Source organism: Argopecten irradians, chromosome 15 (assembly GCF_041381155.1).
Source record: "Argopecten irradians isolate NY chromosome 15, Ai_NY, whole genome shotgun sequence".
In the NCBI taxonomy this organism is placed as follows: Eukaryota; Metazoa; Mollusca; class Bivalvia; order Pectinida; family Pectinidae; genus Argopecten; species Argopecten irradians.
The window spans coordinates 14,111,975-14,125,506 of record NC_091148.1 but is presented as its reverse complement, the minus strand read 5'-3'; the positions used below and the strand labels follow the sequence as shown (position 1 = coordinate 14,125,506).

The 13,532-nt window shown below is 35.0% G+C and overlaps 1 protein-coding gene across 1 annotated transcript in view; it reads left to right on the top strand.

Moving 5' to 3' along the window:
* Positions 1-12,150, top strand: part of LOC138309204 (cullin-associated NEDD8-dissociated protein 1-like) — a 39,754-nt gene extending 27,604 nt beyond the window's left edge. Inside the window, 5 exon segments of the mRNA XM_069250353.1 lie at positions 105-293; positions 3,459-3,530; positions 4,486-4,657; positions 9,543-9,689; positions 10,539-12,150. Of these exon segments, the coding sequence (XP_069106454.1) occupies positions 105-293; positions 3,459-3,530; positions 4,486-4,657; positions 9,543-9,689; positions 10,539-10,672 (714 nt within the window). The 3' untranslated portion in view covers positions 10,673-12,150.
* The last annotated feature ends 1,382 nt before the right edge of the window (positions 12,151-13,532 follow it).

Below are 13,532 nucleotides of genomic sequence, written 5' to 3'. Positions count from 1 at the left end.
TCAGTTTTGGCAAATAATTGTCGCATGTCAAAATTGTCTGAACGCTTATTGCAGGAAGAAAAGAAATACTGTTCATCTTTATGATAGAAATATTTACTTTACAGCCTCAAGATATAGATCCATTACTACGTAATTGTATCGGTGACTTCCTCAAGACTTTACAGGACCCAGATCTGAACGTGAGACGGGTTGCTCTGGTCACGTTTAACTCGGCAGCACACAACAAACCATCGCTGATTCGTGATTTGTTAGACAAAGTACTACCACATCTGTATAATGAAACCAAAGTTAGGGTGAGTAAAATGTAACAAAACCAAAGTTAGGGTGTGTAAAATGTAACAAAATCAAGGTTAGAGTGAGTAAAATGTAACAAAACCAAAGTTAGGGTGAGTAAAATGTAACAAAACCAAAGTTAGGGTGAGTAAAATGTAACAAAACCAAAGTTAGGGTGAGTAAAATGTAACAAAACCAAGTTAGGGTGAGTAAAATGTAACAAAAACAAAGTTAGGGTGAGTAAAATGTAACAAAACCAAAGTTAGAGTGAGTAAAATGTAACAGTAGGTGAAAATGTAACAAAACCAAAGTTAGGGTGAGTAAAATGTAACAAAACCAAAGTTAGGGTGAGTAAAATGTAACAAAACCAAAGTTAGGGTGAGTAAAATGTAACAAAACCAAAGTTAGGGTGAGTAAAATGTAACAAAACCAAAGTTAGGGTGAGTAAAATGTAACAAAACAAAGTTAGGGTGAGTAAAATGTAACAAAACCAAAGTTAGGGTGAGTAAAATGTAACAAAACCAAAGTTAGGGTGAGTAAAATGTAACAAAACCAAAGTTAGAGTGAGTAAAATGTAACAAAACCAAAGTTAGGGTGAGTAAAATGTAACAAAACCAAAGTTAGGGTGAGTAAAATGTAACAAAACCAAAGTTAGGGTGAGTAAAATGTAACAAAACCAAAGTTAGGGTGAGTAAAATGTAACAAAACCAAAGTTAGGGTGAGTAAAATGTAACAAAATCAAAGTTAGGGTGAGTAAAATGTAACAAAACCAAAGTTAGGGTGAGTAAAATGTAACAAAACCAAAGTTAGGGTGAGTAAAATGTAACAAAACCAAAGTTAGGGTGAGTAAAATGTAACAAAACCAAAGTTAGGGTGAGTAAAATGTAACAAAACCAAAGTTAGGGTGAGTAAAATGTAACAAAACCAAAGTTAGGGTGAGTAAAATGTAACAAAACCAAAGTTAGGGTGAGTAAAATGTAACAAAACCAAAGTTAGGGTGAGTAAAATGTAACAAAACCAAAGTTAGGGTGAGTAAAATGTAACAAAACCAAAGTTAGGGTGAGTAAAATGTAACAAAACCAAAGTTAGGGTGAGTAAAATGTAACAAAACCAAAGTTAGGGTGAGTAAAATGTAACAAAACCAAAGTTAGAGTGAGTAAAATGTAACAAAACCAAGGTTAGGGTGAGTAAAATGTAACAAAACCAAAGTTAGAGTGAGTAAAATGTAACAAAACCAAAGTTAGAGTGAGTAAAATGTAACAAAACCAAAGTTAGGGTGAGTAAAATGTAACAAAACCAAAGTTAGGGTGAGTAAAATGTAACAAAACCAAAGTTAGAGTGAGTAAAATGTAACAAAACCAAAGTTAGGGTGAGTAAAATGTAACAAAACCAAAGTTAGGGTGAGTAAAATGTAACAAAACCAAAGTTAGGGTGAGTAAAATGTAACAAAACCAAAGTTAGAGTGAGTAAAATGTAACAAAACCAAAGTTAGGGTGAGTAAAATGTAACAAAACCAAAGTTAGGGTGAGTAAAATGTAACAAAACCAAAGTTAGGGTGAGTAAAATGTAACAAAAAATCAAAGTTAGAGTGAGTAAAAATGTAACAAAACCAAAGTTAGGGTGAGTAAAATGTAACAAAACCAAAGTTAGGGTGAGTAAAATGTAACAAAACCAAAGTTAGGGTGAGTAAAAATGTAACAAAACCAAAGTTAGGGTGAGGTAACAAAACCAAAGTTAGGTGAGTAAAATGTAACAAAACCAAAGTTAGGGTAGAATAAAAATTGTAACAAAACCAAAGTTAGGGTGAGTAAAATGTAACAAAACCAAAGTTAGGGTGAGTAAAATGTAACAAAACCAAAGTTAGGGTGAGTAAAATGTAACAAAACCAAAGTTAGGTGAGTAAAATGTAACAAAACCAAAGTTAGGGTGAGTAAAATGTAACAAAACCAAAGTTAGAGTGAGTAAAATGTAACAAAACCAAAGTTAGGGTGAGTAAAATGTAACAAAACCAAAGTTAGGGTGAGTAAAATGTAACAAAACCAAAGTTAGGGTGAGTAAAATGTAACAAAACCAAAGTTAGAGTGAGTAAAATGTAACAAAACCAAAGTTAGAGTGAGTAAAATGTAACAAAACCAAAGTTAGAGTGAGTAAAATGTAACAAAACCAAAGTTAGGGTGAGTAAAATGTAACAAAACCAAAGTTAGGGTGAGTAAAATGTAAAGGGTGAGTAAAATGTAACAAAATCAAAGTTAGGGTGAGTAAAATGTAACAAAACCAAAGTTAGAGTGAGTAAAATGTAACAAAACCAAAGTTAGGGTGAGTAAAATGTAACAAAACCAAAGTTAGGGTGAGTAAAATGTAACAAAACCAAAGTTAGGGTGAGTAAAATGTAACAAAACCAAAGTTAGGGTGAGTAAAATGTAACAAAACCAAAGTTAGGGTGAGTAAAATGTAACAAAACCAAAGTTAGGGTGAGTAAAATGTAACAAAACCAAAGTTTAGGGTGAGTAAAATGTAACAAAACCAAGTTAGGGTGAGTAAAAAACAAAACCAAAGTTAGGGTGAGTAAAATGTAACAAAACCAAAGTTAGGGTGAGTAAAATGTAACAAAACCAAAGTTAGAGTGTGAGTAAAATGTAACAAAACCAAAGTTAGGGTGAGTAAAATGTAGCAAAACCAAAGTTAGTGTGAGTAAAAAAATGTAACAAACCGAAGAGTCTGGGATTGGGGTAAATAGTGGGGAATTAAATATTCTGTTGGAAAAACTTTCTGTATACAGTATTGCTAGGATTAACAAATAAAAAAAAAAAAAAATTCAATACTTCAAAATTATGCCTTGAAAAAAAAAAAGATATTGTATATTTTTATGCAGGTCAATATTTTTGCAAGTTGGACTAAAGTTTAAAAGATAAAATTTTAGCGATTTTAAAATTTCACGATTTGGCTTTAAAGGTGTATAATTTGACCATTTATTGATTTTTTCGTAGATCAAGATTTCGCAATCATACCAATGTCTCACGAAAATATCAACCCCCCAAAATAACTGGCGGTACTGTACGTCTGTATTCATGTTCTATGTCTTAAGATTGTCTGGTTCTACGGAGTGTAATTGAATAAAATAGTGTGAGTGTTGTATTTTACTGTCTTGATTTCGTATTTTAGGAGTGACATGTTTATATTTACAGAAAGAATTAATTCGAGAAGTAGAAATGGGTCCTTTTAAACACACGCTGGACGACGGCCTGGACATCAGAAAGGTTTGTAATCTCACCACAGCCCTGATGTAAACTATTCCTTAAAGATGCTCCACCGCTGACAAATGGTAATTTTTCTCAATCAAAAACAGGAGAAGATGATTTAGTATTTTATTTCATTTACAAAAATTACTTTCTTCACACCATTACCACCATTGAAAAGTTTGACATTCTAATTTTATTCAAGATAAAAATATCAAAAATAATTAACTGCATCCTGAAAAAATTCCGAATTAGACATATGTAAACACGATTAAACACCAATTATTGCTCAAATGATGGGTATCATTTATGATCTGTAGGCGTTGGAGCATCTTTAAAATATCCTCATCTCATTAGAGTTCTGGTATCTTAAATATCGGTTAGTTGGAGGTCTGTAGAAGCATAGATAATGATTAATCAATTAAACAGAGGGTAAATATTAGGGTCTAATTGTTTTCAAAATCTTCTATTTGTTACAGAATCAGAGAATGTGAAACATTTTTATGACTTGTATGATGTGTACTGTCACCTTAATCAGACAAATGACCAGGGAATGACCAGGGTCCAGTTCACAAACATACCTTAAACGAAATTCCTTAGCTTAAAATTCTCCATAGGAAACTATTACAAAAGTTCAGGAAAGCTCCTTAACTGAAAATTTTCCCTTAACTTGTGTAATGCTTTCCTATGGGGAATTTTTGATAAGGAATTCCTTAAAGTCAGGAAATGTTCGTGAAACTGGGCCCTGTCATCATGAAACCATCCTTGCTGTCATGTGCAAATCACACTGTCACTTATATACCTACAGGGAACATTTGCACCTGTGATCGAGCATGCAGAAGTTCACAAAAATGCACAAGTTGTCTTTGAAATGCAAGTTGAAGGTTTTGTTAGTCTTTGTATACTATTGGAAAAGTAATAAAGTTATTGCTTTATGCATTTTGCAAATGTTGTGATGTTGAAAACTTATTTTCAGGCTGCGTTCGAGTGTATGTACACACTACTGGACTCGTGCCTGGACCGACTAGATATATTTGAATTCCTGAATCATGTGGAGGACGGACTCAAGGATCACTACGACATTAAGATGTTGACGTACCTTATGTTGGTCCGACTCGCCCATCTCTGTCCAAGTGCTGTGTTACAACGTAAGTAACAAGATGATGTAAAGCCTTTTTTAGCAAGTCAAAAATTTCTACAAATCATGAAATATTTTAGTTGTTTTGAAATCTCGTGATTTAGCTATAACAGTATATTGCATCAATTTCCAACTTTTGTGGATCAAAAATCCCGACATTGGAATTCAATGAAACCAAGAAAATATCAACCCTGTGTTGGAGGCTGTGTAAATAATGATGGTAGCTTTAAGATGCTCCACCGCTGACAAATGGTATTTTCTCACTATCAAAAAAGAAGCAGATGATTTAGTATTTTTCTTCAGTTACAAAAGTTACTTACTTTACACCATTACCACCATTTAAAAGTTTGAGCTTCTAATTTGACTTCAAGTTAAAAATGTAAAAAATGATTAATTGCATCCCGAAGAAATCCCGTGGCACTATATCCTATATGGAACGACGAACTGATTGCGCATGCACCAAAGGCAAAATAAATTATTTCATATTGTTTTTTGTGTTAATTAGACATATATATACAGGATTAAACACTAATTATTGTTCAAATGATGAATATCATTTATGCTCTGTCGGCGGTGGAGCATCTTTAACTGTTTCAAATTACAGGATGACATACCCAATTTAGTTATAGATATCATTATCAATATGTTGTATGTGGCTATCAGTTTGGATTTGATGTTAGGCACACTTACATTGTTTCCGTTCTAAAACTGCAACAGGTGTTTCTACAGAATCCACTTTCATCTGTTCTTGTATACCGAGCTGAGATGTTGGTACATTGCTGATTTAACAGGTGTTTCTACAGAATCCACTTTCACCTGTTCTTGTATACAGAGCTGAGATGTTGGTACATTGCTGATTTAACAGGTGTTTCTACAGAATCCACTTTCACCTGTTCTTGTATACAGAGCTGAGATGTTGGTACATTGCTGATTTAACAGGTGTTTCTACAGAATCCACTTTCATCTGTTCTTGTATACAGAGCTGAGATGTTGGTACATTGCTGATTTAACAGGTGTTTCTACAGAATCCACTTTCACCTGTTCTTGTATACAGAGCTGAGATGTTGGTACATTGCTGATTTAACAGGTGTTTCTACAGAATCCACTTTCACCTGTTCTTGTATACAGAGCTGAGATGTTGGTACATTGCTGATTTAACAGGTGTTTCTACAGAATCCACTTTCACCTGTTCTTGTATACAGAGCTGAGATGTTGGTACATTGCTGATTTAACAGGTGTTTCTACAGAATCCACTTTCACCTGTTCTTGTATACAGAGCTGAGATGTTGGTACATTGCTGATTTAACAGGTGTTTCTACAGAATCCACTTTCACCTGTTCTTGTATACAGAGCTGAGATGTTGGTACATTGCTGATTTAACAGGTGTTTCTACAGAATCCACTTTCACCTGTTCTTGTATACAGAGCTGTGATGTTGGTACATTGCTGATTTAACAGGTGTTTCTACAGAATCCACTTTCATCTGTTCTTGTATACAGAGCTGTGATGTTGGTACATTGCTGATTTAACAGGTGTTTCTACAGAATCCACTTTCATCTGTTCTTGTATACAGAGCTGAGATGTTGGTACATTGCTGATTTAACAGGTGTTTCTACAGAATCCACTTTCATCTGTTCTTGTATACAGAGCTGAGATGTTGGTACATTGCTGATTTAACAGGTGTTTCTACAGAATCCACTTTCATCTGTTCTTGTATACAGAGCTGAGATGTTGGTACATTGCTGATTTAACAGGTGTTTCTACAGAATCGCTTTCACCTGTTCTTGTATACAGAGCTGAGATGTTGGTACATTGCTGATTTAACAGGTGTTTCTACAGAATCCACTTTCACCTGTTCTTGTATACAGAGCTGAGATGTTGGTACATTGCTGATTTAACAACAGTGTACAGAGTTGGTTAATAACTTAAAGTGAACAGTCGGGCAAGGATGGCTAAAGTCGGTAAAAATGGTGTGAATGTATCCAGTATACAGTGTACAGAGTTGGTTAATAACATACTTAAAGTGAACAGTCGGGCAAGGATGGCTAAAGTCGGTAAAAATGGTGTGAATGTATCCAGTATACAGTGTACAGAGTTGGTTAATAACATACTTAAAGTGAACAGTCGGGCAAGGATGGCTAAAGTCGGTAAAAATGGTGTGTATGTATCCAGTATACAGTGTACAGAGTTGGTTAATAACATACTTAAAGTGAACAGTCGGGCAAGGATGGCTAAAGTCGGTAAAAATGGTGTGAATGTATCCAGTATACAGTGTACAGAGTTGGTTAATAACATACTTAAAGTGAACAGTCGGGCAAGGATGGCTAAAGTCGGTAAAAATGGTGTGAATGTGTCCAGTATACAGTGTACAGAGTTGGTTAATAACATACTTAAAGTGAACAGTCGGGCAAGGATGGCTAAAGTCGGTAAAAATGGTGTGAATGTATCCAGTATACAGTGTACAGAGTTGGTTAATAACATACTTAAAGTGAACAGTCGGGCAAGGATGGCTAAAGTCGGTAAAAATGGTGTGAATGTGTCCAGTATACAGTGTACAGAGTTGGTTAATAACATACTTAAAGTGAACAGTCGGGCAAGGATGGCTAAAGTCGGTAAAAATGGTGTGAATGTATCCAGTATACAGTGTACAGAGTTGGTTAATAACATACTTAAAGTGAACAGTCGGGCAAGGATGGCTAAAGTCGGTAAAAATGGTGTGAATGTATCCAGTATACAGTGTACAGAGTTGGTTAATAACATACTTAAAGTGAACAGTCGGGCAAGGATGGCTAAAGTCGGTAAAAATGGTGTGAATGTATCCAGTATACAGTGTACAGAGTTGGTTAATAACATACTTAAAGTGAACAGTCGGGCAAGGATGGCTAAAGTCGGTAAAAATGGTGTGAATGTATCCAGTATACAGTGTACAGAGTTGGTTAATAACATACTTAAAGTGAACAGTCGGGCAAGGATGGCTAAAGTCGGTAAAAATGGTGTGAATGTATCCAGTATACAGTGTACAGAGTTGGTTAATAACATACTTAAAGTGAACAGTCGGGCAAGGATGGCTAAAGTCGGTAAAAATGGTGTGAATGTATCCAGTATACAGTGTACAGAGTTGGTTAATAACATACTTAAAGTGAACAGTCGGGCAAGGATGGCTAAAGTCGGTAAAAATGGTGTGAATGTATCCAGTATACAGTGTACAGAGTTGGTTAATAACATACTTAAAGTGAACAGTCGGGCAAGGATGGCTAAAGTCGGTAAAAATGGTGTGAATGTGTCCAGTATACAGTGTACAGAGTTGGTTAATAACATACTTAAAGTGAACAGTCGGGCAAGGATGGCTAAAGTCGGTAAAAATGGTGTGAATGTGTCCAGTATACAGTGTACAGAGTTGGTTAATAACATACTTAAAGTGAACAGTCGGGCAAGGATGGCTAAAGTCGGTAAAAATGGTGTGAATGTATCCAGTATACAGTGTACAGAGTTGGTTAATAACATACTTAAAGTGAACAGTCGGGCAAGGATGGCTAAAGTCGGTAAAAATGGTGTGAATGTATCCAGTATACAGTGTACAGAGTTGGTTAATAACATACTTAAAGTGAACAGTCGGGCAAGGATGGCTAAAGTCGGTAAAAATGGTGTGAATGTATCCAGTATACAGTGTACAGAGTTGGTTAATAACATACTTAAAGTGAACAGTCGGGCAAGGATGGCTAAAGTCGGTAAAAATGGTGTGAATGTATCCAGTATACAGTGTACAGAGTTGGTTAATAACATACTTAAAGTGAACAGTCGGGCAAGGATGGCTAAAGTCGGTAAAAATGGTGTGAATGTATCCAGTATACAGTGTACAGAGTTGGTTAATAACATTAAAGTGAACAGTCGGGCAAGGATGGCTAAAGTCGGTAAAAATGGTGTGAATGTATCCAGTATACAGTGTACAGAGTTGGTTAATAACATACTTAAAGTGAACAGTCGGGCAAGGATGGCTAAAGTCGGTAAAAATGGTGTGAATGTATCCAGTATACAGTGTACAGAGTTGGTTAATAACATACTTAAAGTGAACAGTCGGGCAAGGATGGCTAAAGTCGGTAAAAATGGTGTGAATGTATCCAGTATACAGTGTACAGAGTTGGTTAATAACATACTTAAAGTGAACAGTCGGGCAAGGATGGCTAAAGTCGGTAAAAATGGTGTGAATGTATCCAGTATACAGTGTACAGAGTTGGTTAATAACATACTTAAAGTGAACAGTCGGGCAAGGATGGCTAAAGTCGGTAAAAATGGTGTGAATGTATCCAGTATAAAAGTGAACAGAGTTGGTGAATAACATTACTTAAAGTGAACAGTCGGGCAAGGATGGCTAAAGTCGGTAAAAATGGTGTGAATGTATCCAGTATACAGTGTACAGAGTTGGTTAATAACATACTTAAAGTGAACAGTCGGGCAAGGATGGCTAAAGTCGGTAAAAATGGTGTGAATGTATCCAGTATAATTTCTTATGAAATAGAAAAATAAAATCTCTCGTCAAAATTTGTCTGCGTACGAAGAAATTAATTTAAAGTATTGAAATTCTAAAACGTCCTCCCGGCTCACAATGTCCGTGGTTACATTTCCACGAAGCCTCGCTTTCAATGCTTTCAACTTTTCTTTACTTTAATGGTCAGAACTGGGAAACTAAGCAGAACTTGACCGTCGTATTAATATGTGAGAACTTTTGGAAGGCCAATGAACGCATTTCCACTGGTTTTCTTTGCCCGACTATTCACTTTAAGATGTGTAAACTGAAGGCCAAATAATAACATATAATAAATATTTCCAATTACTTGCTGCTTGTAAGGATGTAGTTGTGTAGCTTATATAATGTATGACATTCTTGTTGATGTTCAGGTTTGGACCGACTCGTTGAGCCATTGAGAGCAACATGTACCACCAAAGTGAAAGCTCACTCCGTGAAACAGGAGTTTGAAAAGCAGGATGAACTTAAGAGGTCGGCCATGAGGGCAGTAGCTTCTCTGTTAGGCATTCCTGATGCAGGTAAAGCCATTTTATATTTCTATGGAATTTTCATTTTTATGCCCGTCATGTCATGGGGGCATATTGTATTATAAGACTCTTTCATGTGTGGATATGAAGGATAGGGATATTCTACCCGAGGGTCACAAAATGTAGTAAAACCAGGGGCTTGCCGTGGATAGAATATCCCTATCCTTCATATCTACTTATGAAAGAGTATTTTTCTTTCATACCTCAACGTTTTATTGCAATTTTACACAATTTTACAACTATAGTATCCTGCCATTTTGAAATAAATTAGAAGAAATCCTTGACTGAAAGTGATATTTTCAACACAAAATCCGTTAAATGCATCTTTTAAAACCAGTCAATTTTGTGGGGAAAAAATGTTGAAATTTTACCGAGGAAATAGAAATTTTTCTTGACGCCGTGATGTCACAAGGCTTTTTTGCATGGGTAGCCATGCAATTCAGCCTCAGGCGACATGAGTGTATTGCCCTAGACCAGCCAGTATAACACGTGAAGGTTTGAAAGAATACAAATGTCCATTCTGCTCCATCTGGCTCTAATTTCTTGAAACAAGCTCATATAGGGAAAACCTGACTTGTCATAGTTTTTGATCTAGAGTCCCATGTTTGAAAATCTTATGTGTATGGTAGAAAGTACTCGCAGTCAAATCTGTCTAATGTGACACTTTACAAGACCACCAAGCAAAAAGTGTCTTAATATAGAAGTGTCAAAGTACAGAGGTCAGCAAAAAGTGTCTTAATATAGAAGTGTCAAAGTACAGAGGTCAGTTTAAGGTAATCTTTGTATGTTACCACTAGATCAGTAAATGTGTCATCCATTTCCATTTGGTCTTATTTTTAGATAAGAGTGCCCAGATGAACGAGTTCCTATCGCAGATCAAGTCAACGACGGAACTTTGTAGTATGTTTGAGAGTATTCAGAAGGACGCCCAAGCAACCTCCTCTACCGACATTATCGTCATGGACACAAGCTGAGGACAATCACTGCTCAAAGCTATTTAAACAACAAAGCAGAGATATATAAAAGAAAGCGATGTTCAGGTTGCCTTTTTACAGTGAAGACGGGGAATGCTCACAGTGCATCTTAAATTATACACAACTAGGACCGTCACTAGAAGTTCTTGGGATTGTCGCTCGGAAAGAAGCCCGAGTCCTCCTAGGAATTAATGGATAATAAGAAAGTCAGACTTTGTTCTGTTAAGTACTGTTTTATTGACTGGACTCCATAGCAGCAAGACTTTCCACGAAACGATAACTTTTCATCTGAACAATATTTTCCATGGAAACAATAACTTCTTCATTTGAATGCTAAATTCCATGGAAACAATAACTTCTTCATTTGAAGGCTATTTTCCATGGAAACGATAACTTCTTCATTTGAAGGCTATATTCCATGGAAACAATAACTTCTTCATTTGAAGGCTATTTTACATGGAAACGATAACTTCTTCATTTGAAGGCTATTTTCCATGGAAACGATAACTTCTTCATTTGAAGGCTATTTTCCATGGAAACGATAACTTCTTCGTTTGAATGATATTTTCCATGGAAACGATAACTTCTGCAGTTGAAAAGTCGAGGGACTCTTAATTACTCGGTGCATTAAGTTTGATGGTAACTTAGGAATGAAAACATAAGAACTTACAATAGGTGCCAGATGTTATTTATAAAACTATAAAGTTATGAGGTTGATTTTTCTCTACCTTTAAGTTAATCACATGATTTTTAGTTTGATTATTTCCCTTTCTTCCTTTTTGCTCCCGATATAAAGGCTCTTGTTCCGATATTTCTATTTTCAGGATTGATTTTTTTTTAACTTTAAATTTGTTGTCGCTATCTTGTGGTAATTTGAGCCCTTCTAGACGTTTTTGCCCCTACATCTATAAACAACATAGGGTAAGTGTAAGTGCAGGTAAACTATTCGAGGAAAAAAATTACGGTATCAGTCGTAGAATCTACCAATTAAGTGCTTGGAAGATATAAGGAAGTGAATGGGTATATATATTTAATGTGTGTGAACATGAATGATAAGTATGGAATGAGGACAAAATTAAATTGTGACCCTAGTGCTATAAAGGTGTAATGTCGAGATAAAATATTAGTTTATTTAATTTCTGTTAATTCTTTCACCCCTGAAATTTCATATTGGACTTGTCAAGTCTTTTACTTGGAAGAGTCTAAATGCGTTTTAAGGGGTGATCAAATTAATGGTGGAATTTCCTTGAGGGTCGACGTCATATAGTGTTACATTCGTCCTGTCATGACCTGCTTTGATATAGAGCCGATGGCATTTTCAAACAGAAATTCTAGTTTGATTTTAAAGTGCTTTAAGTATTATGTTTATAATTTTGTTCGCAGAATATTTCGCAATATATCTGTTACTTAAGATATGTTTTGTATTTCAGAATAACATTTAATATGAATCATTAATGGAATTTGATTAGTGACTTAAGTTTAATGGAATTTGATTAGTGACTTAAGTTCAATCTTTTTGTTTTCTTTGATATACAGACCACCAGAGTTGAACCAATTGCTAGTTCTATTATACAATAAACCATAAGCGGCTACTAAATTTCACAATGTCATTTTGAAAACAAGATTGTGAGGATTTAATTTTTGCAGATTTAAAAAGTAAATAAAATTGTCTATCAATATAAGCAATATTGATATAAATTCGTAGAGATATCCGTTAATAAATTTACAATTATTGTGAAATTTACGGATATAAATTATACGCAAAAGAAATTTTGTTAACAGCTTATAGAATAAAAAAAAAGAAGATTTAACAAGAGAAAGATAATGGTATATGGTGTAGGAGCTCGTCCTCCATTACCATCCATTATTGTTAGAAATTAACACAAATCATGAGACTTAGATGTACGAGAGTTGATAGTAACATCTTTGTATGTTAGGTGACAGGCTTGTGTGACATATTTGTTTATGATGCGTCTGGTGTTTTATGTGGGCAAGTGAGAACAAATTATATGGGTGTTGGATCGGAGTGCCAAATTGGTGCAAAATAATGAACATGGTCCCATCACTTTAAGTGCTATATTGAGTGCTACTTCGTGTACTAGACATGCTTGCATATATTTTTTGCGGTCTTTGCATATTATAGAGTTATTATCCTTACGGGTAGGTATCCATTGTGACAGCATTATTTTGGGAACAAAACTTTCTTTTTCTCTGAAAAGTATGATGTTGCACTCACAAACACGACGTTGTAATCAATAACTGCAATCATGGCAATTACCTACAACCAAGGGCAGATAATTCTGTAATATCCAAATACAGAATATCACTACAAATACAAGCGAATATTTAGGGAATTCAATTCTATGTGTCGACATGGTCCTTGCTTTGTTAACTTGTTCCAGCTGAGAAACGGCAATGCTAGGTGATATATAAATTACGCTTTATTTATAAATTAGCATGTAATTTACCTTTTGTTTCAAAGAAATTTTGCTTTAAAGGGATTTATTGCTCAGCAATGTAAAATGTTATCTAAAAATATTGTAGTGAAAGCTTAATAGTGACAAACAATGTAAAATTGATTTTAAGTGGGAGGGAGGGATGGGGAGGTCAGGCACAGATACAGTGTCTGCCTAATTATACTACAGCATAATTGTTTTATCTGGATGGTATCTACAAGATGTCTCTGGTGTAATACTTTAGAATCAAACTATCAAATGTGATATGGTCGGAGTAAATTAAAACCGTTTTAAAATCTACCTGGATAAAAATTGTATTGGTATGTATATTTGCTGTAGTTTTCTTGCCCGCCTTGGGGAATAAATGTTTTGATTTAAAATCATATCAACTGTTGATGTTATTT